The sequence below is a fragment of the Phascolarctos cinereus genome, unplaced genomic scaffold (genome assembly GCF_003287225.1).
Source record: "Phascolarctos cinereus isolate Bilbo 61053 unplaced genomic scaffold, phaCin_HiC Scaffold_2;HRSCAF=192, whole genome shotgun sequence".
In the NCBI taxonomy this organism is placed as follows: Eukaryota; Metazoa; Chordata; class Mammalia; order Diprotodontia; family Phascolarctidae; genus Phascolarctos; species Phascolarctos cinereus.
The window spans coordinates 60,196,294-60,220,127 of NW_027555625.1; the positions used below are offsets into that span (position 1 = coordinate 60,196,294).

Consider the following 23,834-nt stretch of genomic DNA (forward strand, 5'->3'; position numbering starts at 1 on the left):
GGTGCCCATCTCACCCCCATACCCCCTCCCTTTCCATCTCCTCACACCTCGCACCGCGTCTCCCGCACACATGCTCTGGGATCCAGGGATACCGGCCTCCTCACACGGGACACACCATCTCTTGGCTCTGGGCATTTTCTCTGGCTGTCCCTCAGGCCCTCCTCAAATCTGCTTCCTGGTTTCTTCTAAGGCCAAATTAAAATCCCACCGTCCATAGGAAACCTTTCCCAAATCGCCTTCATTCCAGTGCCCTCTCTCTACCGATTACTTCAAAGTCCTCTTGTCCATATCTTGTTTGTGCATAGCTGTTGGCATGCCGTCTCCCTCCCTAGACCGTGAGCTTGGTGACAGTAGGGATTGCCTTTAATCCTTCTTTGTATCCCCAATCATGACCCTTAGGAGACATTTCCTGTTTGTTGAATGCCTGATCTAGAACACCAGAGCTAGAATGACCACAGAACCAAAAATGCTTCAATAGACGATGCAGAACGTCAGAGAAACATCATCTAAGTCTAACCCCGCCCACCCCTGTCCCCTTTTCTCACAGACCCTGAGGAAAGGCCAAAGGTCAAACAGCCAGTTCCTACTTGAAAGGGACCTGACATGTTGTGCTTCCCTCCATCTTAAAGAGCAATTTTCTTCTTCGTGTTCACATTGAATTTCATTCCCTTCACAGGAAAGGGAGGCTGGGCTTCACACGTTTCGTTCCAGAGCCACAAGGCTTTAGACTTAGCCCCCAGACCTCATTTAGACTCTGGCCTTGCTGTGAGGACACCACTCTTGTGGTCACCTTTGTTCTGTCCAGCCTGTGGCAGCTCCTCCTTACTAATCAGGGCTCCCCAAGAAAAGACAGGGGTGGTTTTGAACTCTCCCTTCCCAAAAAAAACACATCATGACAGCTCTTGTGCTACTTTATTTCTCTGTAACTGAAAAGGTCCAGGAGAGCAGATTAATTTTAGCTTACAAGCCTGAAATCCATGGAAATATCACCCACCTTTGGGTTAAACTCAAGGGCATAGGTGACAATCTGGGGACTGTCTTGAGTTTTTGCTTCCAAAGTAGAATTAAGGAAATAAACAGCCTGTTTACAGTGGGGGTTCCACGAGCACTCACCCTGTGGGAGAAAAAAGAGAGGTTTTATGAGTTCTGGAGCTTTTCAATAACCAAGGCCCTTTTCCCAAACCCAATAAGCAAGGCAGGGACGGAGTTTACCCTGAGCTGATTTTTTTTTTCAATTTAAGATAAAGACTTTACATTAATCCCTACTACATTTAATAGAGGTTAATTATCATCCCCCCCCCCCGACTGACCCTGTGTAAATTCCATCATTAGGTTAAGCTCTCCACGGATCCTGATTCCATCATCTGCTCTCTCCCCTTACCCATCACTCCTGCCCACTGCTGACCAGCCCAAGGCAGACAGGGTCATCCCCTGCTCTAGATTCTTTAAGGGCTCCTCAAGACTTCGTGGTTTAAAGTACAAGTTGCTCTGCCTGATATCGAAGGCTCTCCAAGCTGGCTCCCCGCTCCCCTTCACTCTCATTTCTCACTACTCCCACAATCCCACGTTCTCCACTCCCTGTTGCCTGCTGCCGGCTGTTTCCTGGACAGGACATTCTCTCTCCTCCCTCAGGGCCTCTGCCAATGTCCCCCAGGATGCTGCAAGATGTTCCGCCTTCCTGATCTCCCCTCCATGCCTGGTCACTACCACTTCTCTCTCTTTAGTCTGCATTTCTTAACACATACTGGGGTATGTGTGTGTCTCCTCAGTGCATGCATTTAGGATTGCAAAGTGTAAGCACTCTGAGGGCAGGGCTACTTCCTTTTTGTATCTGACGTCCCCAGCTCCTCACAAGGAGGACCTGGGGGATTGAAGGGTCAGTGTCCCCAGACCTCGTGCTTGGCCCAAGAGCTTAGCCAGCATGAGGAAGGAGCAAGATTTCTCATTCATCTTCCAATCGGCTTTCTCAGTCACTGCAGATAACCCGATGATCTGAGAACAGAACTGAACCGCCCCAGAGAAACTGGGCAGCCCTTCAGTGAACTCAGGTTGCTACCTGACCCACAGGTCCATTTTCTTTTTAACACTGATGCGTTTTCCTCAGATTCCAAGCCCATCATGCCCCATGTCCGGGAGGGGCAGGTTAGCGTGGATTAACAAAAGCACCAACTTTGACCAGGCCCTTGTGAGCTGTGCAAGAACCAATTGGCCAACGCCTCTTGAACACCATGCGCTAAGTCACAGAAGCTCTGCCATCCATGTCAGAGAGGCTGCCAACAAAGGCACAGGCTCCTAGTATGGCAGTCAGAATATCCCCCTGGCAACACTGAATGTCTGCAATCATGAACTTCAGAAGAACTGGCAGCAGGGTGCAGTGAACAGAGAGCTGAGCTCAGCATCAGGAAGACCTGAGTTCAGATGTGACCTCAGACACTTCCTAGCTGTGTGACCCCGGGCAAGTCACTTAAGTTCTGTCTACCTCAGTTTCTTCACTACACAATGGAGATAACAGCATGTACTACTTCCCAGGGTTGTTTTAAAAGTCAAATGAGATAACCACTAGGCAAAAGGCATTGCAAACTTCAAAATACTATTTAATTGCTAGCGCTTATCATTATTATTAATAATCACCATCAAACTGCAAGTGGTCCAAAGGACAACAGAAAGGCATCTGATGGGTACAAGCAGGCTCGACAAGAGCACACTGAGTCACTGATGACTCAGGCAGAGACCAAGGGCTCACGTGCCTAAGACAAGGAATGTGAAGGGTGGGAGATGCCTACAAGGGACCACAAGAAGGAGGCAGTAAGTACACTGGGCAGATTCTCCATGAAGGAGCTGCCCAGGAGGAAAGCCCATGCATGGACTGGGATCTGCACTAGTAAAGGCAGCACCCACATCAAATAGATGAGAGAAGCGATGAAGCACTCAGCTTGGGAGTGAGGAATACCTGATTGCAAATCCTGCCCCAGACACTCACTAGTTGGGTCACCCTGGACAAGTAATTTTACCTTTGTCTGCCTCAGTTTCCTCATCTGTAAAACTGGGATAATAATAGCACCTCCCTCCCAGGGTTGTTTGTCAGGATCAAGTGAGATCATATTTGTAAAGCTTTTTGAAAAACTTAAGGTGCTATGTAAATTCTATTGTTATTATTGTTATCACTATCAAACTCACAGGCTCATCAAAGTATTCTGTCCAAAATTACATTTATCTAGAATAGGCCTCTAGGGCATGTCATGTGCCACTTCTACTGGCCAGTTATCTGGGTTCCATGGCCATAAAAAACCAACAATTCTCAAGAAGGTAATTGGCACGGGGCAGCTAGGTGGTACAGTGGATAAAACTCCAGCCTTGGAGTCAGGAGGACCTGAGTTCAAATCCGACCTCAGACACTTGACACTTACTAGCTGTGTGACCCTGGGCAAGTCACTTAACCCCGACTGCCTTACCAAAAAGCAAAAAAAAAAAAAAAAGAAGAAGAAGGTAACTGGTGAGGGGCGGATGGGAGACACATAAACAGAAACAGCCAAAGTGACTGATAAAGTTACTGGCATAACCACTAGGTTAAAAACACACACCTAACCTATTTTTGATAAGTTCATTCTGGTTTGTAACTCAATCAATAAATCAACAGCTCTTAAGTGTCTATCCTTGCAAGGCATATACAAAGATACAAAGATACAAAAGGGAGGAGCCGTGAACCCCATCAGAGGAAAAACTAAGTACCTAAATAAGCATATTCTGAATGTTTACAAAACAAAAACAAAGTAAATTTGGGGGTGCGGATGGGAGAATCAGGGTGATGAGATCAAGAAACATTTCATGTAAAAAGGGGCACTTATACCAGTTTTGAAAGAAACTAGGCACTCCAAGGCCAGTTTTTGATTAGGCAAGTGCAGCAAACATATCCTAGGAGCAGGACTCAGAAGAATACGTGTCCTTCGCTTTGCATGTGACAGTTTTATAGAAATGAATAAAGGCATGCACTATCCCAACCAAACCCCTCAACCCTCCAGATACCTGGGCCTCAGGCCTCTGGACGAGGCCTGTGCTGATCGAGCTCTCGGCAGTCAGGTGGTACTCCATCCAAAGGACCACCCCATGGCTCCTTCCAGGCCTGGAAGAAAAGGCCATGAAGAGTGGTGTGAGTTGCTGCCTGAAAAGATCCTCAGCAAACCAAAATGGCAGCTCCCCCATCTATTTCCTAAAACGTTTGTTTGTCCTGTCACTTCTGGACCTGCCTCAGAAAAAAAGTCTTTTTCAGAGAGCTCGGTCTCCTGCTCTTCCACAACGGCAAAAAAGCTCAGACTAGAAAGGGAAGGGCATGGTCAACCACAGTGGACCCTACAATGGCCTCCACCACTCAGCAGTCAATAACCCCAAGACTTGAAAGTACCAGGAGAACCCCACCCATCTGGAAAAATAATTTCCCAAAAGAAGAACTAAAAGTGCATCCAACAGGCCTTAAGGGCCCTTTCCTTTCTCCACTTGCTATCTCCAGTTCTGATGAGTACTTGGGACATCCTGAAGCAGAAACTACTATGGAGACAAATGTGGTAAAAAAGTATTTCATTCAACTAAATAGTGACAATTCTTAATGCTTTAAGAACTCCAGTCTTTTTTTTTTTGGTGGGGGGGCTAGGCAATGGGCTTAAGTGACTTGCCCAAGGTCACACAACTAGTAAGTATTATGCGTATGAGGTCACATTTGAACTCAGGTCCTCCTGACTCCAGGGCTGGTGCTTTATCTACTGTGCCATCTAACTGCCCCTCCAATCTTTCTAAAAGCCGTTTTGCTCAGACTCTGTTTCATCTTGCCCTGAAAAGAAATGCTATCTCCCAAGGGGACAGCTAGGTGGCACACTAGATAGAGCACCGGCCCTGGAGTCAGGAGGACCTGAGTTCAAATTCAGCCTGACACATAACACTCACTAGCTGTGTGATTCTGAGCAAGTCACTTAACCCTACTGCCTAGCAAACAGAAAAAAAAAAAAAAGAAATGCTATCTCCCCCATTAGACTGTAAGCCCTCTGAAAGCAGCATCTGTCTTTGGCCTTTCTTTATCTCCCCAACAGTGCCTAAAATACAGCAGGAAGTTAATAAGTACATGTTAACTTGACTGAGAAAGCCTGCCTGGAGGGTGATAGTGGGCAGAGAGCAGTTAGTGCCCAGTCCCACCAAAGGACATCCTTCACAACAGAAAAACAGGCAAGGTGAACTTCATTATCATTAGGAATAATCTGCTTTTCTTTTCTTTTTTTTTTGTGAGACAATTGGGGTTAAGTGACTTGCCCAGGGTCACATAGCTAGTGAGTGTTATCTGTCTGAGGCTGGATTTGAAGTCAGGTCCTCCTGACGCCAGGGCCAGTGCTCTATCCACTGCACCACCTAGCTGCCCCAATAATCTGCTTTTCTAAATAGCCAAGGACCTTCCCAGGGAAAATGCAGAGGAGTCTGAATACCACAATAGGAAGGTCCCAGGGGCCCTGTGCTTTGCAAACTTTAAAAAGCTGTACAAATTCCCTATTATTGGAGAAGATTCCTGTTTGGGTACAAGGTTGTACAATGTGACCTCCAAAGTCCTTTCTAACTCTGAGATGCTATGATTCTGTAGTATAACTGCATTTCTTTTAAAAAACACTATGGCCTTTTTACCTAGTCCCACATCAACAGATGCTTTATGGATATCTCCTGGGTAGTTCATTACCATTTCAAACTCAGTAAGTCAAAAAACAAATTAATTATCTTTCCCCTAAACCTGCCCCTCCTCCACACTTCCTTATTTCTGCTAAAGGCATCACCTCATTACAGCGACCCAGGTCATACTCTAGGAATCACCCTTGACTTCTTAGGGTCCCACAACTGCCATGGCCAGCTAGTGGCCAAGTCTGGCCAATTCTACCTCCACCACAGCTCTTTCTCATCAGCCTTCGTCTCTCTCCCCCCATGTTGCTAACACCATTGTTCATCACTTCTCAATTAGACTACTGTAATAGCCTTCTGTTGGTCTCCTTTTTAAAAGCATACTTTCCATACAGGCAAAACATACTGATCTTAAAGACAGGATAAGTAAAGACAACTTATGCTACAGATCTCCCAGAAGAAGACAACAAATAAAACTTGAATACCACAATGCAAAAGTAATACAAGAAACCGCCCAGAACTTCTAAACACAGAAAACAAAGTACAATTTTTAAAAAATCCATAGATCACCTCCAGAAAAAAAAAAAGGCTGCAAACTCCAAAGCACATAGCGGTTACATTTAACAATTCCATTGGGAAACAATAAATTCTACAAGACCAAGAGGAAAATCTTCAAATACAAAGTATAGGAAATGTGAATAATTCAGGACTATTCAGCAGTTCCAAGGAGCAAGGGAGCTAGCTCAAGATCAGACCAAGGTGACCTGCCCTGCAAGAGAGACCGACGTTCAATAACAGAAAGCCACTCAACCGGAAGAGCTGTGAAATGGTACAACCATTTGGAAAGGCAATTTCCCCCCACTTTTGTGTTTCCTTAAAACTGACACTAAATAAAACCTGTACAAAAAAACATTCTGACTTGGGTGGCACTCGTGGAAGAAGACATCTGCTAGCACCCTGTCCTCCTCTGCCATGACCACATCCTCATCCTCTACCCCATTTCGGCCTCTTCCTGCAACAGCCTCCCTCTTCTTAGGTTTCGCTTTAGCTCAACACCCACAAATAAAGTACCCAGAGGTAAGCTGTCTGGGAGGATGAAGCACCAAATGGTATTTCCTCAAATACTCAGTGTCTTCAATTATACTGGCTCTCTGTTCTTCAGGGTCATTTTCATAGCTTTAAGACAAGGATTCATACTAATAATTATGCAAATTAAGTAATTATTGAAATGAAGTTGCTAAACCATCCATACCCTTTGAACCAGAGACTCCATTACCGAGCTTATAATCCAAGGAGGCCATTGACTGACCAAGAAGAAAGTCCCCAAATATTCTAACATACTTACAGCAGCACTTATGGTAGTAAGACCAACAGGTGCTGAACTGACCACCGCTCCACGCCACCAGGGACTCTGTCTGTGGGGGTCACTACAAGGAGCACCACAGTGCCTGCCTAATAACACCTCAGAACCTGGCCACCAGGCCTTTTGCCAACAGTTCAGCAAACCACCCCTAGGATGGTGACATTCTATCAAGGAAAGGCCAGGCTTCCAATTCTTCTTTATGATGGGTTTGAACATGCTCAACTCTATCTCACCATGATGGCTTGCTAACCAAAACAGCCGTGCTTTACCATATCTCTAGAGAGTAGAAGAAATGGTTAAATTGAAAAGCACAATCACACAGACAAAACCAAAATGTTTCTGCAGTTGTAAGAAAATGGGCCAAGTTACTGGAGAAGAAAGTTCCTGAATCTTTATCAGAAATTATGGGTCAAACACAAAATGGGCTCTTCCTGCACTAAATTCATACAAACTAGGGCACTCCCATTAGGGACAGGGCAGGTATAAGAGGAGAAAGTGAAAATAAAAACCCTTTAAGAATGTGATTCTTCTATGACTGAGGAACAGGAGCCTACAATAAAAATCATACAAGAGAGGCACTGAGAAGGATCAGTGTCTGAGTCTGGCCTTAGTCTAAGCTTTATGCCCAAGCTAGGGACTGTCTTTCTTTATAAAGACTTACTGCACTGAAAGCCATATCCTCAGTGGTCACTGAGAGAGGAGAAGCTGAAGTAAGCACTGTCAGAGGGAGATGAAGCCGGTGAGGAATCACCAGGAATCTGCTCCACCTCTTGGGATGCCCTGTGCAATAACAGTCTTCCTCACCTTATCTGTTCTGGGGACTGGCTCACCTTTGCAGGGTGACGGAGCCTTTGGCACTAAGTGGCCGCTGAGGGACAGGCTTTTGGAAGTCAAAGGTCAGAACCTGCTGGGGCTCTGACAAGCATCTGCTTGAGTACTCCCAGAGAGGGTGAGGCTCTGCTTCCCGGGCTTCCCTGAAGTCCAATGAGTGCTAAGGAAAAAAGAATAGTTAACCATAACTGCTTGAATTTCTACAGCATTTTAAGGTTTTCAGACATTCTCAGCACAACCACCAGTATGAGGTAAAGCAATGCTGGCATCCTTCTTTCTTTTCTCATAGGTGAAGTGACTTCCTTGCCCCCGGCCTCACACAAGGTAAGGGTCAGAGCTGAAACTTGAACCCTGATCCTCCTCACTCTGATTTCAATGTTCTCTGTATGACAATGACTCGAAATAACAGGGTCCATAGAAAAGGGATGAGGCAAGATGGATCCGGCAGAGACACAAAGGAAGACTTGGCCCTGGCAGACAACGTGGACAACAGCATACAGACTTTGACATACCTGCGCCTCATGCTAGAAACCTGGATGATTGCAGCTCTCATTCATATAGTGCTTTAGAGTAAACAGATCAGCTGGATATCCTCCAAGGGTTAACTCTGCGCAATCTTAGGTCTCCTTCAATCCAAAACTTGATTAGTACTCCTTGCAACCCTGTCAGTCTCTCTCTATGGGCTTCCTGACAGCTGACAGTAACTTGGCTGCATTACAGTCACCTTATGGCTCTGCTTATTTTGGGAAGGGGCTAGGAGGAAGGATGGTGGCTCATGAGGCCTGAAATACTCATCTTCTGTCAGTGATTACTTTTAAATCAGTGAAAATTCTGCCCTAACTCCCCACCATCACAGTGTTATCCCAGGGTGCCCTGGGGACAGGCTCTGTCTCAAAATACCTAAAACAGAGTCATTTCTGTTTGGCTAAGGAGCTGCTTCCTGCCACCTGTCATAGCAGAGGCTGCACCTCCCATATCCCCTTCCTCCAAACGTAACAAATGGGCTAGGGGATGAGAGAAGCCTGGCTGGGCCAGGGCTGCCCCAACCAAGGAGGGCTGCAGGAAGCTGGCTCCACACCCCCCACCCCAACCTGCCCTCCAGGGCTGGGAGATCAAAGGAAGAGTGCCTGTCTACAGAGCCATGACATCATCTCAATACCCGTCTGTGGAGGGTAGCTCCGCTGACACTACCAGTGCAGGACTACTCCAGCACCACTTAAAGACGGCAGACTGTGCCCACCTTAATCATATCATCCATAATGTGAACGTCAAAGCCTTCACAGGTACCACACGGGCTTCGGATCCGCCACAGGTCCTGGGAACAACAAAACAAACATTCACGTCCTATACCAAGCTGATTAGAAACAGGTCTGTAATTTCACTAGGAAACCAAAAGAGAAAAAGGGGAAAATCACATATCCACAAGTAGGCCCACAACTGACTCTGCCAAAACGTACAATACCTAAAAAGTTCATTAAAACAGCAGATAAGACAAATCTAAACAACTGGAGAACCATTAATTACTCATGGGTAGACCTAGTCAGTCAATGCAATAAAAATGAAAACACTACCTAAATTAATTTACTTATTTAGTGCCATACCAATCAAAGTACCAAAAATTATTTTATAGTTTAAAAAAAATAAAATAAAATTCATCTGGAGAAGAAAAAAATCAAGAATATCAAGGGAATCAATGAAAAAAAACACAGGGAGGAAGAGGGACTAGCAGTCCCAGATCTGGAACGATGCCACAAAGTTGTGATCACCCAGGTAATCTGGTACTAGATGAGAAACAGAGCGGTAGATCAGGGGGACAGATTAGCACACAATACACAGATGTAAATGAGCATAGTAACCTAAGGACTGATAAACCCAGATTCAAGCCACTGGGGCAAGAACTCACTCATTCACCGCTGGGAAACTGGAAAGTAGTATGGCAGAAACTAGGTATAGACCAACATCTCACACCAAATACATATGCTGAGATAATCTCAAAATAAGTGCATGATATGGACATAAAGGGTGACATCATAAGAAAATAAGGAAAACATGGAAAAAAATTCCATGTTATATCAGGATAAGGGAAGAGTTCATGACCAGACAAGAGACAGAGAGGATCACAAGAGGTAAAATGAATAATGTTTATTATATTAAATTTAAAAGGGGTTGAACAAACAAAACCAATGCAGCCAAAATTAAAAGGAAAGCAGGAAACTGAGGGAAAAATGTTACAGCAAGTGTCTCTGATAAAGATCTTATTTCTCAAATAGATGGGGAACCAAGCCAAACTTTAAAAAATAAGAGCCAACTGATAAATGGTCAAAGGATATGCAGAGGAAGTTTTCAGAGGAAGAAATCCAAGCCATCAACAATCATTTAAAAAAGGTCTAAATCACTAATAATTAGAGAAATGCAAAGTAAGACAACTCAAGTTCTACCTCATGCACATCACAGTGACAAAAGTGACAAAAGGAAAATGGCTCTTAAAAACAAGATTCTATTATACAGAACCCTGCAATATGTATAATTTCACATGCCCCAGCTTAACCCAAACTATCCAAAATAAAATTGTTCCATGCAGTTTACCTTGAACTCCACAACCACCATGTGCAAGGAGGCAGCTTGTGGCAATACTATGATGCTGTCAGCGAGATGTTCGGTCACAGCTGTCCTTGCATACCAGAAGTACAGACTGTGCCATGGCAACAGACTGGTTGTGAAGAAAGGCTCCCCAAGAAGAACAGAGATCTGAACAACAAGAAAAAGAAGATGAAACCATCAGCCTGCTCTGACTCGGCATCAAGTGTAAGCCACAAATCCTAAGCATGCAGGGAGGAAAGACGACTTTCCAATTTTAGGGAAATAGACATGACCGATAGATATGATAAATTCTGAGTCGTTTCTATAATCTGAAGGCAAAAAACTGATGTTATGATGGTTTCTATTATTTATCAATTTAGCATCCTTACAAATGTTAATACATTAAGCTAAAAATCTTTAGAGTATTAGTGGGATAAGTAACACAGCCAGATCTATTACCAGAAGACAAGAGGCGGGCAAACAAAAGTTACACTTGGAAATTTGCAATGAGACTGGTCAATACTGGAACTTTTTCATTAGAACAGTCTTGCATAAGCATAGCATCCATATTACAGTCTCTCTTCTCTTGTAAAGAAATACAATAAATTAGATTAGGTAACTTAAATAAACCTCACTTAAGTGAAATGTCAAAACAAAAAGGTGTGGCTTGGAGTACTGCCTTCAGCAGGTTATGGGTCACTAATGCAAACATACAGCAACTATTACTCACCTTTCTATCACCCAAATCTGCAGAGGTGAGTAATTCAGGACGCTTCTCTATTATACTAATTTTATCCTCTAGGTGATTAGCCTTAAAAATCTTTAAGAGAAAAAAATGAATTGAGGGGTTTTTTTTAACAACTTCAATCTACAGGCCTGCCCAATGCAGTCTTTGCTTCCCAAACACTAATTTCTCTTTTATGTGTATTCAGCATAAAAGCATCATGATGTGTCAAGGACAAGACTGCCAAAGAATCAGCATGATTCAAAAACAAATGGCTCTTGTAAGCACTTAAGCAAATCCAGTTTCTTTATGACAATACAACTTTCTGAGAAGAATTTCAAATTTGCCCATCTCATCTCCTGACACATTTCATACCTTCCCCCACACCCACAGGATAAGGACAAAGGCAAAATTCATCAGGACATGGATGTGATAAACTTAATTCCCCAAGTGGGACTATTCCTCAGACAAATACTACAGAATTATTACTGCAAAGGTTCTACCTCCTCTTGTAGTACTATTCTGTGAAATGAAGGAAACAAGTCTTAGTATGAACAGGTAACCTCAGGTTTTTCACCAAAAACAAATTAAAATATAGGACCATATGTTAGTTTTATACTCAAGCAGAAAACAGGATAATCTACAGGTCACCTGTTTCTCCATTTTGTTCTAAATTTCAGAGGGATAGAATCAAAAACAACAGTTCAATGCCAGATGTTTAATCCTCCATATCACCATTCTAACCAAATCCATCATGTCCCCTGAATACTGATCCACTCACTTTTTTCATCAGTCGATATGACACTGCCGAGTTCTCTATTGTGAATACCTAAAGGGAATCATGCGCAATTAGTCACAACTGGCTTGAATTCTTAATACCATTAGAAAGTTATAAATACCAACACTTCATAAGTGCATCCTAAAATGAGAGATTAGGAAATACTATCTGTATGACAGATACTTGTCTATTCCAAAAACTGCCCACGTTATCCAGGCACACAAACCATGATGCTGGTCTGGACAATATGCCTTGAAAGTCTCAAAGCCTCAAGTTCTGAATTCTAATGATGACTCTGCTGGGCTATACCCATGAGCTAGCCAAAGCCCTTAAGTTTCTAACATGCGCATCTAAAAGGCATGAATAGAGTATCTGGCCAAACAAATAATAACATCGTAAAAGATCTTTTAAAAGATAATTCAAGTGGTATGAGCACTTCCTGTGCCACACAAATTGCAACCTTTCCATGCCTTAGAAGACATTTCCCTACGTTGCTGTGGCCCACACCCAGTTGTCACCTGCCGGCCAGGCCTCCGGTGAGACAGGCTTCTTGGTGCTCTCCAGCCGCTGTTGCTCAAAGTCCTCCCTCTAGGGAAGACTGCACTCCATCAGCATTGCCTCCCAGAACACCTGCTCACCCTTCATGAAGCACTTCCCTCCCACCACACTGCAGTGAAGGAGGGCAAGTCCTACCCCCCTTGAAGGCATCAACGATGTGAACAACACACCAAAACTGTTCAGCATGTGGGTGAAAGTAAAGCTATAAACTATAAACAGAAATGAGGTAAAAGTGCTAGCAGTAGTTAACTTCAAAAACTGATCTAAGAAGAATGTAGCAATGTGCTGTTACCTGTTCTGCCCCCACACAGTGAGCCAGTATTGGAAGGAGGCTGCCATCACTGATGCAGAGACAAATACTGTCTGCTTTCAATACCTAAGAGAAGAAAACTACTGTCAGCATCTGCTTTTGTTACAGATCAAAAGGTTTTCAGCTATCATTTGTCAAGAAATCCTTTCCAGTTTAAATACAGAAGAAACTCATTAATCTGCCTTATTTCAGAATCGACAATAATTAAATGTGGTCAGAAATAAGTTTAACATCTATAGAAATTATGACAAAAACAGACTGATAAGCAAACAAAGTCTGTAAACAAGACTGAAGAAGTGGGTTTAACCTGTTCAGGGGAGGGGTTTTAAGGTATTTAGCACTTTTAAAAAATGCATAATACTACTAGTTACAAATAATTTTATCTGCAAAGCCATCCCTGGGGAACTGCACAGTTCACCACTCAACCTACCTTATATCTCAAGACTCCCCAATACAAACCATCCTCTAAACACATCATACTCATTCCAACCAACTTTTTTTTTTTTGGCTAGGCAATGGGGTTAAGTGACTTACCCAAGGTCACACAGCTAAGTAAGTATCATGTGTCTGAGGCCGCATTTGAACTCAGGTCCTCCTGAATCCAGGGCCAGTGCTCTATCTACTGCGCCATCTAGCTGCCCCTTCCAACCAACTTTTGTGGTGACCTTATACCCACAGGCTGGGGGCCCTTCCTATTCCTCTCTGTCAGTTCAACCCCTTCACTTCTCTCAAGCACTGCCTTCTCCACGAAGCCTTCCTTGATTTCCTCGTCAGTAACGATGTTTTCCCTTCTAGTAATTCTTATAGCACAGAGTATCTATGCCAGACAATCTTGGTTAACTATAATTTACCTTACACTTTTCTCTAGCTGTTCTCATTGTTTACATCTTGTTTCCCCAGCTAAACTCTGAGCTCCCTGACCACAAGAACGGAGTCTTCTCCCCCTTCTTACCTGCCTCTCCTATGCCTACAATACCTAGCACATTGGGTACGCAGAAAGCATGTAAAATACTTGTTGACTTGTGAATGGAAAAACAAACCTGTCACCCGTTTATATGAAATGTACTGCGGGCCTTCCTTTACAACACCCCAGAAAGGAACGGAGTCAGTCTCCAAAATCTCATAATCTAACATCTCAAGCCTTATCATCATAACATCTAACTCTAAATCATTCATTCTATGCTTCAAAAGGATTCCTTTACATAGTGCATGTGTGTATACAGAAGTTCTAGATTGCAAAGAGATTTTTCAAAGGGAAATCAGCTTCTAATTCTAGTATGAGATTAATTCTATTGTTACTTCAGACAAACCCAGTCAATTAGAATGGAAATGGCACAAGCTAATAGCATAACCCAGTTCCAAAGGCCTTAGGCAGATTCACAGATGAAATTAAGAGAAGCACAAGATGCTTTGGGGACATCCCTAAGCTTCTGAAGTTGACTGACATCATGGAAGAGAATCGTTCTGATCACATCCCTTGGTGCTGCTACCAAAAGGGACTCCTGAGCAGGCTTCTTTGGGAGCCTGACCCAGGGTATCACTGCAGACGGCCCTCAGCAACTTTACTCTGTAGACAAATCCAGTCTTCCTTAATGACACCAAGCAAAAATGCATTAGCAACATATTACCAAATAATTACAGTAGTCTGGTGAGGGCGATGATTCAGGCGAACGTGCACCTTATCACCATGTTTCCTTGAATGGAAAAGGCCCTCAGAGAGCCAAGATCTACTCATTTTCTGCTTGTGCAGTCTGCCTTAGGGAAGACAGATTTGCAAGTTAACAGGGTCCAGCTTAGAGCTGGAGGGGGTCCACAAGACAACCTAGTCCAACATCCAAGTTTACGGCAGGTTGAGCAAGCAAAACCAAGTCAGTGAATTCTAGACAGAAAACACTCAGGGAAAGGAAAAGAACTCTTGTCATAATAGGGCGGAGGGCCCAGAGACCTACCTTCTTCAACGCTTGCATGTATTGTTCTGTTCTGTTTTGATCATTCAGTTCTCCAAATCGTGGCCGGTTCCAGAGCAAATGGGCTTGACATTCACAGACTGGACGCTCTCCGTGGAAGTTACTCTTGCTTTTTTCAATCCTAAGGCACACCATGAACTAAAAGGTAAGGTGACTGACAAGATATCAAGAAATACTAAAGAGGCTGTCAAGGGGCTAATGGGGTAATAAGAGTAAAAAGTCACTTTTCTGAGATTGGAATCATTCACAAAATGCCACCTGGTCGGGAAAAGGGTAGGGCCTGAGAATCTCACTCCATATAAGTATGGGGAGCATGGCAAAGTTTGCCATTTACTGCATTGCACGCCCAGCTCTGGATCTCTGCTTTGGTTCTGGGTCTTTCTATGCCCTAAGTACAGGCTGTTCCCCCTCCTGTAAGAAAAGGTAAAGGAAACCTGAAGAACAAAGCTCCAATTTCCAGATTACCAATGACAACTAGGGGTTCTTTAAAAAGCCAGAAGAGCTTCACTGTAAAAAAAATTAAAAGGAAAAAGAATCTGAAGAGTGAAAAAGGAATCTTTACCTGGGTCAAGAACTGGAAGGTGGAAAGATACAAGTTGGAAGGAAGAAAGATTTATGGGGGGGGGAAGATTAAGAAACAAATCTGAGCTCTTTGCTGCTTAGAAAGCCACTGCTCTCCCCCTAAAGCTCATCAAGCAGGCTCACATGTGTGGTCAGATAGGAGATTATTCCCAGCAAACATCAAGAGGAGACGTGGTTGGAATTCCCAGTTAAGGAGAACTAGTGATATCTATTTGTCAGCCTAATAACAACAACAGAGATGCTGTTGTTGTCTTCGTCATCTGGTGTCTTCCCAGAACATGTATCTAAGACATGACAGAAATATCCCAAGCCTTGTCAAAATGACTATTATAAACTTCTGCTGATTCACATAGGCACAGATGATACTGTTTGAAGGAAACTAGAAATCATTACTATTGATCATGGAGTCTTGCACAAGATTTTATACAGACTTTGGGGGCACAAATGGTACTTATTGAAGACAAGGGATTCAAAAAGAAAATCAAGAGTGGGAAGTGAACAAGTAGTTAAGAAGATGGTGTCTCAGTATAGTATTTAGATTGTAGGCCATAGCTTAAAATATAGGAATGATAGGCTTCTGAGCACCTAACAAGACCTAGTAAAAATGTTTTCCTAAGAGCCCCGGCAAATCTAAAGTGCTTTCAAACTGAAAAGGAAGGGGAAGAGAGAAAAGTCTCTATATACAACAAGCTGAAAACCACAGAGCAAGGTTCACAAACTTTTTGTCTCAAAACCCTTTAACACTTTTTAAATTATTGAGAACCCCAAGAACTTTTGTTTATGTGGGTTATATCTATCAATATGTATTGTATTAGGAATTAAACATTAATATTATTATGAAAATAATTTCCACCTTGAGGACTCTTTGAAAGGGTCTTGGGAACTCTGAGGGGTCCCCAGATTACATTTTTAAAAAGGCTGCCAGAGAACAAGGTGGAGAAAATAACTGCAGGAAAGCCACCCAAAAGTTCACAAAAGAAGCCAGAAATAAAATCTGTGGTCTCAAATTCTCTATAGACAAATGTAACAAGGAAAATGGAGTAGAGATTCTCATAAGAGGAAACAACTTTGACCTTGGTGAGATAAGACCTATGACTAGAATATGTCTCTGGAAAGAAATACTTTGTTCAAATGGAAGAAGTTAGATAAGAGGGGAAAGATAAGCAACTGCATTTTAAGATATACTTGTGAGGAAATTCAAGTAGAAGAATTTGTGCAAAAATCAATTAAAGCAAAGACAAAAACAATATGGTCACTGTCATATACCACCAGGCTAAAAAGAGAAAGAAAATGGGAGTGTTCACAAGCTGAGAACAAAGTCAAGATGTACTAGTAAAAGGAAATTATCTGGACATCTGCTGGTAATCTCTGACAACAGTAACACAGCCAACCATTTCCTAACTTCCCTTAATGACCATTTCATTCATCAAAAGGGAAAAAGCTATTTTGGATCCAATTCTCACCAATATGAAAGAACTAACTAGCTGTCAGGGAGAGGAAATAAAACGTAATGGAGAGTGTGCTGGACTTGGAATCAGGAAGACCTGGGTTCAAATTCTGCCTCAGACATTTGCTGCTTCTGTGACTCCTGACAAGTCATTGAACTTCCATGGGCCTCAGTTTCCTCATCTGTAAAATGAGGAGGATGAACTCATTAACCTCAATGGTCCATTCCACATCTAATCAATGATCCTATGATGAGTGTCTCAGGGCAAAGGGACCGTTCTATCTTAGAATTTGTAACAGAAAAGCAGAAGAAAGAGGAAGTAAACTGAAATGCAAGTCATATTCAGGAAAGGCTATTTCAAAAATCTTCAGAGGAAGGACAGCAATTGGTTTATATCAGTTATACTTCTATATGAAATTATTTTAATCAGGGTTTCTTCTATCTCTCCTGATGGGGATGGCCAGAAAGCTCTCGAGATTTAAATCCTCAAGACATAAAGAGAAATAACTTCAGTGAGGAAAAGGAGAACTTTCCTTTAGAGAACAAAGTGGATCCAGAGAAAACATAATGATCAATTTCTCTTCATCAAGTGAAACAAAACATCCTGGTGAGAGGCCTCTCATACTCTGTCTTCATCAGCTTATGTCCTGAGTGCTATATGGAGCCCTGGTACCACATTCTAGGTAAGACTGGAAAAGAGTCCAAAAGAGAGGAGAAACCAGGATAGTGGACTGCCTTCAGTTCATGCTACACGAGGGTCAAACCAAGGAGCTGGGGGCGTTTATTCTGGGGAAAAGAAGAATTAAGTGGGAAATGATAAGAGATTATCTTCAAGGATTTGGAGGACAGTAACATGAAAGAGGGAGTAAAGTTATTTTGCTTGTTCTAAAAAGCAAAATGAGCAATGCCTGAAAGCTACTAAGAGATAAATTCGATTTTGGTCTAAGAAGATGATTCCTAAGAACCAGGTTTCCAAAGTGAAACGAGCTGCTTCAGGAGACGGGAAGTTCCCGCTCACTGGAGGTTCTCAAGCAGAGGCTAGGTGACCGTTTGTCTTATAGCTACCTCACATCTTATAGAAATGACTGGGTTTGGGGTTTTTTTCCCAACAATGATTTGGAATTGGTGACTACCGAGCTCTCTTCTGTGAAATTCTGTGATTCTATAGAACAAACGACACTCTTTCTTTCGACCTACTTTAAATTCAACAAATGTTTATTGAACAGCTCCTGGGCTTTCTCTGCGTAGTTAATTAGGCCAAACTCTCTGATCACGGAAACTCCTTTAGGAGGATCTGCAATGCTCCAGGCCTTAACACAACAAGCACAGTGTCGCCCACAAACAGGAGCCTCTAGGGAGCCGTGACATCTACAGGGAACCCCTCTTCAGCTGGAACTCTGCACTGGGCCTTCTCCGTGGCAGTGGTAAAGACCTGTGGGTTTATCTCACTTGATATGAATGACCAGAGAGGATCTTTGAGGAAGATTATCTCTGTTATTACTTTTGTTTCAAACCTGAATAATTTCGATACATGTACAGGGAGACACCTTATTGGAGGAATTCTGCTCTGCTAAATCAAATGTTTTCTGTAATCAACAAATAATAAACAGTAATACCTTGTATTTTTTAAATCTTTCAGTCAGTTGTGTAATGGCAAATAAATAATCTACTGTGGAATATCCTTTGGAAAGGCTAGTCAGTTTCCTACTAATACCCTTGTCAAGAATGCCCTCAATGTATCTGCAGATGCTTCTCACAAAAAAATTTTATATAAATGGGAAAATAAGCATATAGGTCAAGAGCTACTGGTGCTTTTTGTCACCTTGTCTTGGTATTTATAATGTTCAAGATTGTTTTCAACACCTTCGGTATCTTTCCCCCTTTCAGATACTTGATGACTCAATCCCTCAACACCAATATTTGCATCAGATCTCTTTCACATGCACTTAGTCAAATTGTTGGCCCCATACACTAGGTGAGTTGTTTTTCCCATCTTTGGTCTCTTCAGAACCCCTTCTACCTCCTCTGTAAGCAAACAGTCTTAGAGAATGCCAGGGTCACCTGCACAACATGATGAGGCATCAAACAGGACTACTAAATCAAAACAAATGCAAAAATATTAATGGGAACAAGTCTCCTACATTTTCAATGATGATACATTTTAGCCCATCTCTCTCTTTGGGCTTATTACCTGGTTTTATGAAGGTTGTACCACACACAATAATCATCCCGGTGAGCAATCAGATAGAGGGATTCACCCTGAGCCACCGGCTCTTCATTTGGCAGAAAATAGACACACTGCATCCAATGATCTCGCCACTAAAAGGATTTTACATAAAAATAGAACAAAAGGGGGAAAAAAATTTTTAAGAAGAGAAAATCAGAATGGGGAGTAAGAAATAATAAAAGTGATCAGTAATGAATAGAAATTATTCAAAATGATTAGAAATTGCCCAGATTTGCAGACCACTTTTCTCTACCCATCTGATCCCCAATACTTCCCATCAATGAGCTATAATAGCAATATTTTATTTCAGGATCACAATGAAGTTTTCAAAATGAAGGTCATGGAGATTTAGTTATATGGAGGCTGTGAATACTAATCAACCCACATTCTCTCGGAAGAGCACAGGGTGTTTCTTTGACAGGAACTCTACTACAAAAGGCAGCTTAGCCCTCCTCCTTCCAAAATATTACAATGGCGTGAGATATCCTTTTTTTTTTTGATTGAGCTAAAGAATAAGGAGGAAATTCTAAAGCTTGGTCTGCTAACTTAAAAAATATATGAACCTTGAACCTATTAAATAACACAATTCACTACAAGAAAGATTTAATTTTACAAGAAGTCCATAGCACAGATCCCAAGAACAATTTTATAAGGCTTCCATAGGTTTAAATTATATGTCAGAGGGGCAGCAAGGTGGCTCAGCGGATAGAGTAACGGCCCTGAGGTCAGGAGGACCTAAGTTTAAATCCGGCCTTCCGACCAAACACTTGACACTTCCTAGCTGTGTGACCCTGGTCAAGTCACTTAACCCCAATTGCCTAAAAAATAAAAAATAAAAAATTATATGTCAGCCCATTAGTAATTTTGCAGAGACAAAGCAGGGTTTTTTCCCCTTAAATGCTATTTTTCAACATTGTTCAATAAAACCAGGACACAGAATTGATTCCTGGGATACTTTCACTGTGAGTTATCTGAAAATTGAAAGGTAGCAAAATTTATACTAGGACGAGTTCTGTTTAGCATTCTCACTTTTAGTGAAAAGTGTTAGAAGGCACATGCGTGTGTGTTTGTGTTGTGTGTGTGTGTGTGTGTGTGTGTGTGTGTGTGCACGAGTGTAATGTCCAATAAGCAATCACTGACTTGTAAAGCACACTCTAAGCTTATTCAATATATGCTGAATGAGACACATCAATCTGGCCCGAAATTTTGACTGACATTAGACATTGAAAACAAGTATTTGTTCAACAGATCCCCTCACCTGGGAAAAGATAATACGAGAAGCGATGATACCAGAGTACCTACAAATGCAGTGCTGAAGCTCGTGAAACCACTACTCAACAGAAGCTCAACGATGTTAGAGCTAGCAAGACTTTGGGGTCATCTACTCCAACCCCCTCATGTTGCACAAAAGAAAACAGAAGCCTGAGGTTTCACCTCACTGCACAGCAAACTGACAAAGCTGACAAAAGACAGCAACAGCCAACACTAAAGAGGCTGTGAAAACACAGGCATCCTAATGCACTGAGTGCAGCTGTGAGTTAGTACAACCACTCTGGAAAACAATGTGAAATTATCCAAAGAAACTGGCATAACACGTCCACCCCTCTTGACCCAAAGATCCTAGGCATAAACCCCAAGGAGGTCTAGTCAACAAAGCATTTATTAAGCACCGGCCAAGTGCCAGGCCCTCTACTGCTAAGCACTAGGGACACAAACAAAGACCAAAAAAAAGTAACAGTCCTTGTTCTCAGGGAGCTCATAGTCTAATGGGTCACTGATAAGAAAAAAGGCTTCATATACACCAAAATATTTATTGCAGCATTTTTATGTTAGCAAAGAACTAGAAACAAGTGGAAGCCCACTGACTGGGGAATGGCTAAATAAACTGTGATACATAAACGTAACAAATATTACTGCAGGGAATTTAGCACAGTGCCTAGAACATAACAGAAGCTTAATAAATGTATGTTTTCCCTTCCCTGCTCTGCCACTTACCTGAAGTGTGACCATGGACAAGTCCCTTTCTATTTCCCCATGATCACTGCTACCGTTTCTTCCAACACTGTGATTCCAACATTCAATATACTACTATACTTGTTTTTTGTTTAACAATGAAAAAAATTTCAAATATGTCTCTTACCTGGATATTTTTAGGGTCAGAATGCACCCAGTAAGGTGCCATACTGCACTTTATTTTCCCATCAGGATCCATATCAATATCCCACCATGACAGAACCACCTGGGCTCTGCCAGACACGAGAGGTTCAAACTGCATTGTGTGATAGGTTGGTGAGCTATTCACTTGCCTGCTGAAGTCCACACTGTAAGAAAATATTCAAGAAACTTAAGAAGTTTTTAATGTCATGGGTCTTCACATTTTAAGAATATATGACATGATATAGGGGGAAATCTAGACATTGTAAAAACTAAAGATCTTGATAAATCAATGTATATGTATATTACACACACACACACACACACACCCCATAAAAAACAAGAGTCCTTCCCCCAATGGATAAGTAGTCAAATGATAGAACAGGAAGTAATCAAAAAAGGAAATGCAAGCCGTTAGTATCTATATGAAAGAATTACTAATTACAAAAGATGCAAATTACTACTCCGAGGTTTTGCCTCACCCAACAAACTGACAAGGATGATGAAACAGAAAAAATGATAAATGTTTGAGGGGCTATGGGAAGATAAATACACTACTGATGGAATTGTGAATTGATCTAACTATTCTGGGAAGTGATTTGTAATTATATTTTTAAAAGTCATTAAAACTATAATAATAGCTCAAAAACCATGAATTCAACAGTTATTAAAATACCACCTAATACTTGTAACGACTGTTACTCATAAAAGTATATATGACCAATGCCAGTTTGAGCCTACATCACAAGCTTTAACATCTGCGTAAGGGACAGCAGTTGGACAGCCAGAGTGCTCCACTGATCCACTGGCTAGGAGGAAGCACGGAAGAAACCACGTGGTGAGCGGACCTCTCCCTCCCCCTCACTACAAAGAGGATGCGGACAACAGGGCACAAAGGATGAGTGGACATGGCAGGTAGCAATTTACACCATGGAAGGAAAGTTCCAAATCAGTGAGATCACAGATCCGTTAGAATATATACCCTATGAAGGTCACAGATATGAGGAAAAGTCTATAATATAGTGAAAAAAAATGGGCCGCACTTTTTTTAATAACAAATAACAGGAAGCAAAGTGGATGGCCATTAGTTGGGGAACAGCTAGATAAACTGTGGTATGTAAATGCAGAGGAATATTACTGCACCATAATAAACGATGAATATGAAGAATTCAGACACTTGTTGAGATTTAGGTGAACTGATACAGGGGGAAGTAATAGGAACTCAGAGAACAACTTACACAGTGACCACAACAATATAAAGGACAGCCTGAAGACTTCAGAACTCTAATCAATGAAGTAATCAAAAGTAAGTTCAAAGAACCTGAGAATGAAACACGTCTTACCTCTCAGTAAAATGAGGTAAGCTAAAGGTACAGAACGAGATATACATTTCAGACATGGCCAAAACGTTCAATTGTTTTGTTGACCATATCTACCCATTACAAGGGAGGGTTCTATGAGCTAGGGGAAAGAGATAGTGATGTTTAAAAAAAACAACAAAGAATGTCAATAAAACATTTTTAAGAAGATATGCTATGCCTCCCAAAAATTAAATTGGACTCCATGACCAATCAACAAGCATCTCTCCACCTCAAAGGCAGTGTGCTGCTTTCCCTTTCAAGCCCCCAATTCCATTATGTGTCTTTACCTTCTAGCTTTCTGCTTTCTGGACATCACATTGTAACAAAAGGATTGGATTGTTGGTTGGTTTGTTTTTTTCCTTTCTTACCTAAACATCGTCAGTACATTACTGAGGATGGTGAAGTCACCCCGTGGCATCTGGTTCAGCTGAATATCATAGACTGATGGAGCCCCAGGGCAATTCTCCATTTCTGAGGGAGCAACAATAATTTTCTCAGCATTGTCTGTCTGGATATGAACAGGAAATAACTTATTCCAGGACCACATTCTTCTGGACTCCACTAGCTGGGCATATACAGTTGCCTTGTGGGGCACTGCCTCACAGTTTTCCTAAAGGTTCATAAAAAAGAGAAAAGCAATGAAGTCAGTCACTTTTATACTTATTACTTCCATGCAGGCAAAAGCCAACTATTTTCAAATATTAAACATATGTGGTAACTTCTACTACCTTGTAATCTGATCTAGGCAACCTGAATCAAAGAAAGGGCATTTATGACGTGTCCTACAAGAAGAGGCACTTCATGGTGATGTTCCCTTCTTAAATACCTTTAAAAACAAGCTGTTAACTGTGGTCTTGCAGATTAACTCCTGCACTCACTCTGTCACAGGCCTATCCTGAATACTAAAGACAAACCCCTAAGCCACAGCTGCTAAGCTCTACCTCTGGCAAAACAGAGCATGGAGCAAAGCTTACTTGGTATTTTGAAAGGAAAATATTTAAAGCAGTGCTTTTCAAGTTTTTACAATGCTCATCCCTTATATAATTTGCCTCTCCACTGAGGACCTTACCTATTACTTTACTGAGAAAAGCGAGGCCATTAAGCTGCCTCTTCATTTCAAAACACCTTGACATCATCCCCCACACTTCCCTCCCTCCATTCTCAGATCCTTTTCATCTTCCCCAGCAGACAGAACCACAATCATCCCCTCTTTCTATGACCTTCAGTCTCTTCTCATCGCCACGTTCCTTTCCAAATGCCTTCAAACATGTCCAAGTCTAACTCATCAGGAGAAAACTTTTACTGG

At 42.0% G+C, this 23,834-nt stretch overlaps 1 protein-coding gene across 6 annotated transcripts in view; it reads right to left on the bottom strand.

The window, feature by feature from the left end:
- Nucleotides 1–895: 895 nt before the first annotated feature.
- Nucleotides 896–23,834, bottom strand: part of PRMT7 (protein arginine methyltransferase 7) — a 62,630-nt gene continuing 39,691 nt past the window's right edge. For 4 of the 6 annotated variants that reach the window (XM_020989286.2, XM_020989284.2, XM_020989283.2 and 1 more), the window contains 12 exons: nt 22,897–23,138; nt 21,154–21,334; nt 18,978–19,105; nt 14,740–14,878; nt 12,773–12,856; nt 11,926–11,973; nt 11,151–11,240; nt 10,427–10,588; nt 9,081–9,155; nt 7,840–8,000; nt 4,024–4,120; nt 896–1,114 (listed from right to left, as the gene is read on the bottom strand). In XM_020989286.2, the coding sequence (XP_020844945.2) occupies nt 956–1,114; nt 4,024–4,120; nt 7,840–8,000; nt 9,081–9,155; nt 10,427–10,588; nt 11,151–11,240; nt 11,926–11,973; nt 12,773–12,856; nt 14,740–14,878; nt 18,978–19,105; nt 21,154–21,334; nt 22,897–23,138 (1,566 nt within the window). In that variant the 3' untranslated portion in view covers nt 896–955. The remainder of the gene's footprint in view (nt 1,115–4,023; nt 4,121–7,839; nt 8,001–9,080; nt 9,156–10,426; nt 10,589–11,150; nt 11,241–11,925; nt 11,974–12,772; nt 12,857–14,739; nt 14,879–18,977; nt 19,106–21,153; nt 21,335–22,896; nt 23,139–23,834) is intronic. The other 2 variants (XM_020989285.2, XM_078149408.1) reach the window with 2 other exon arrangements.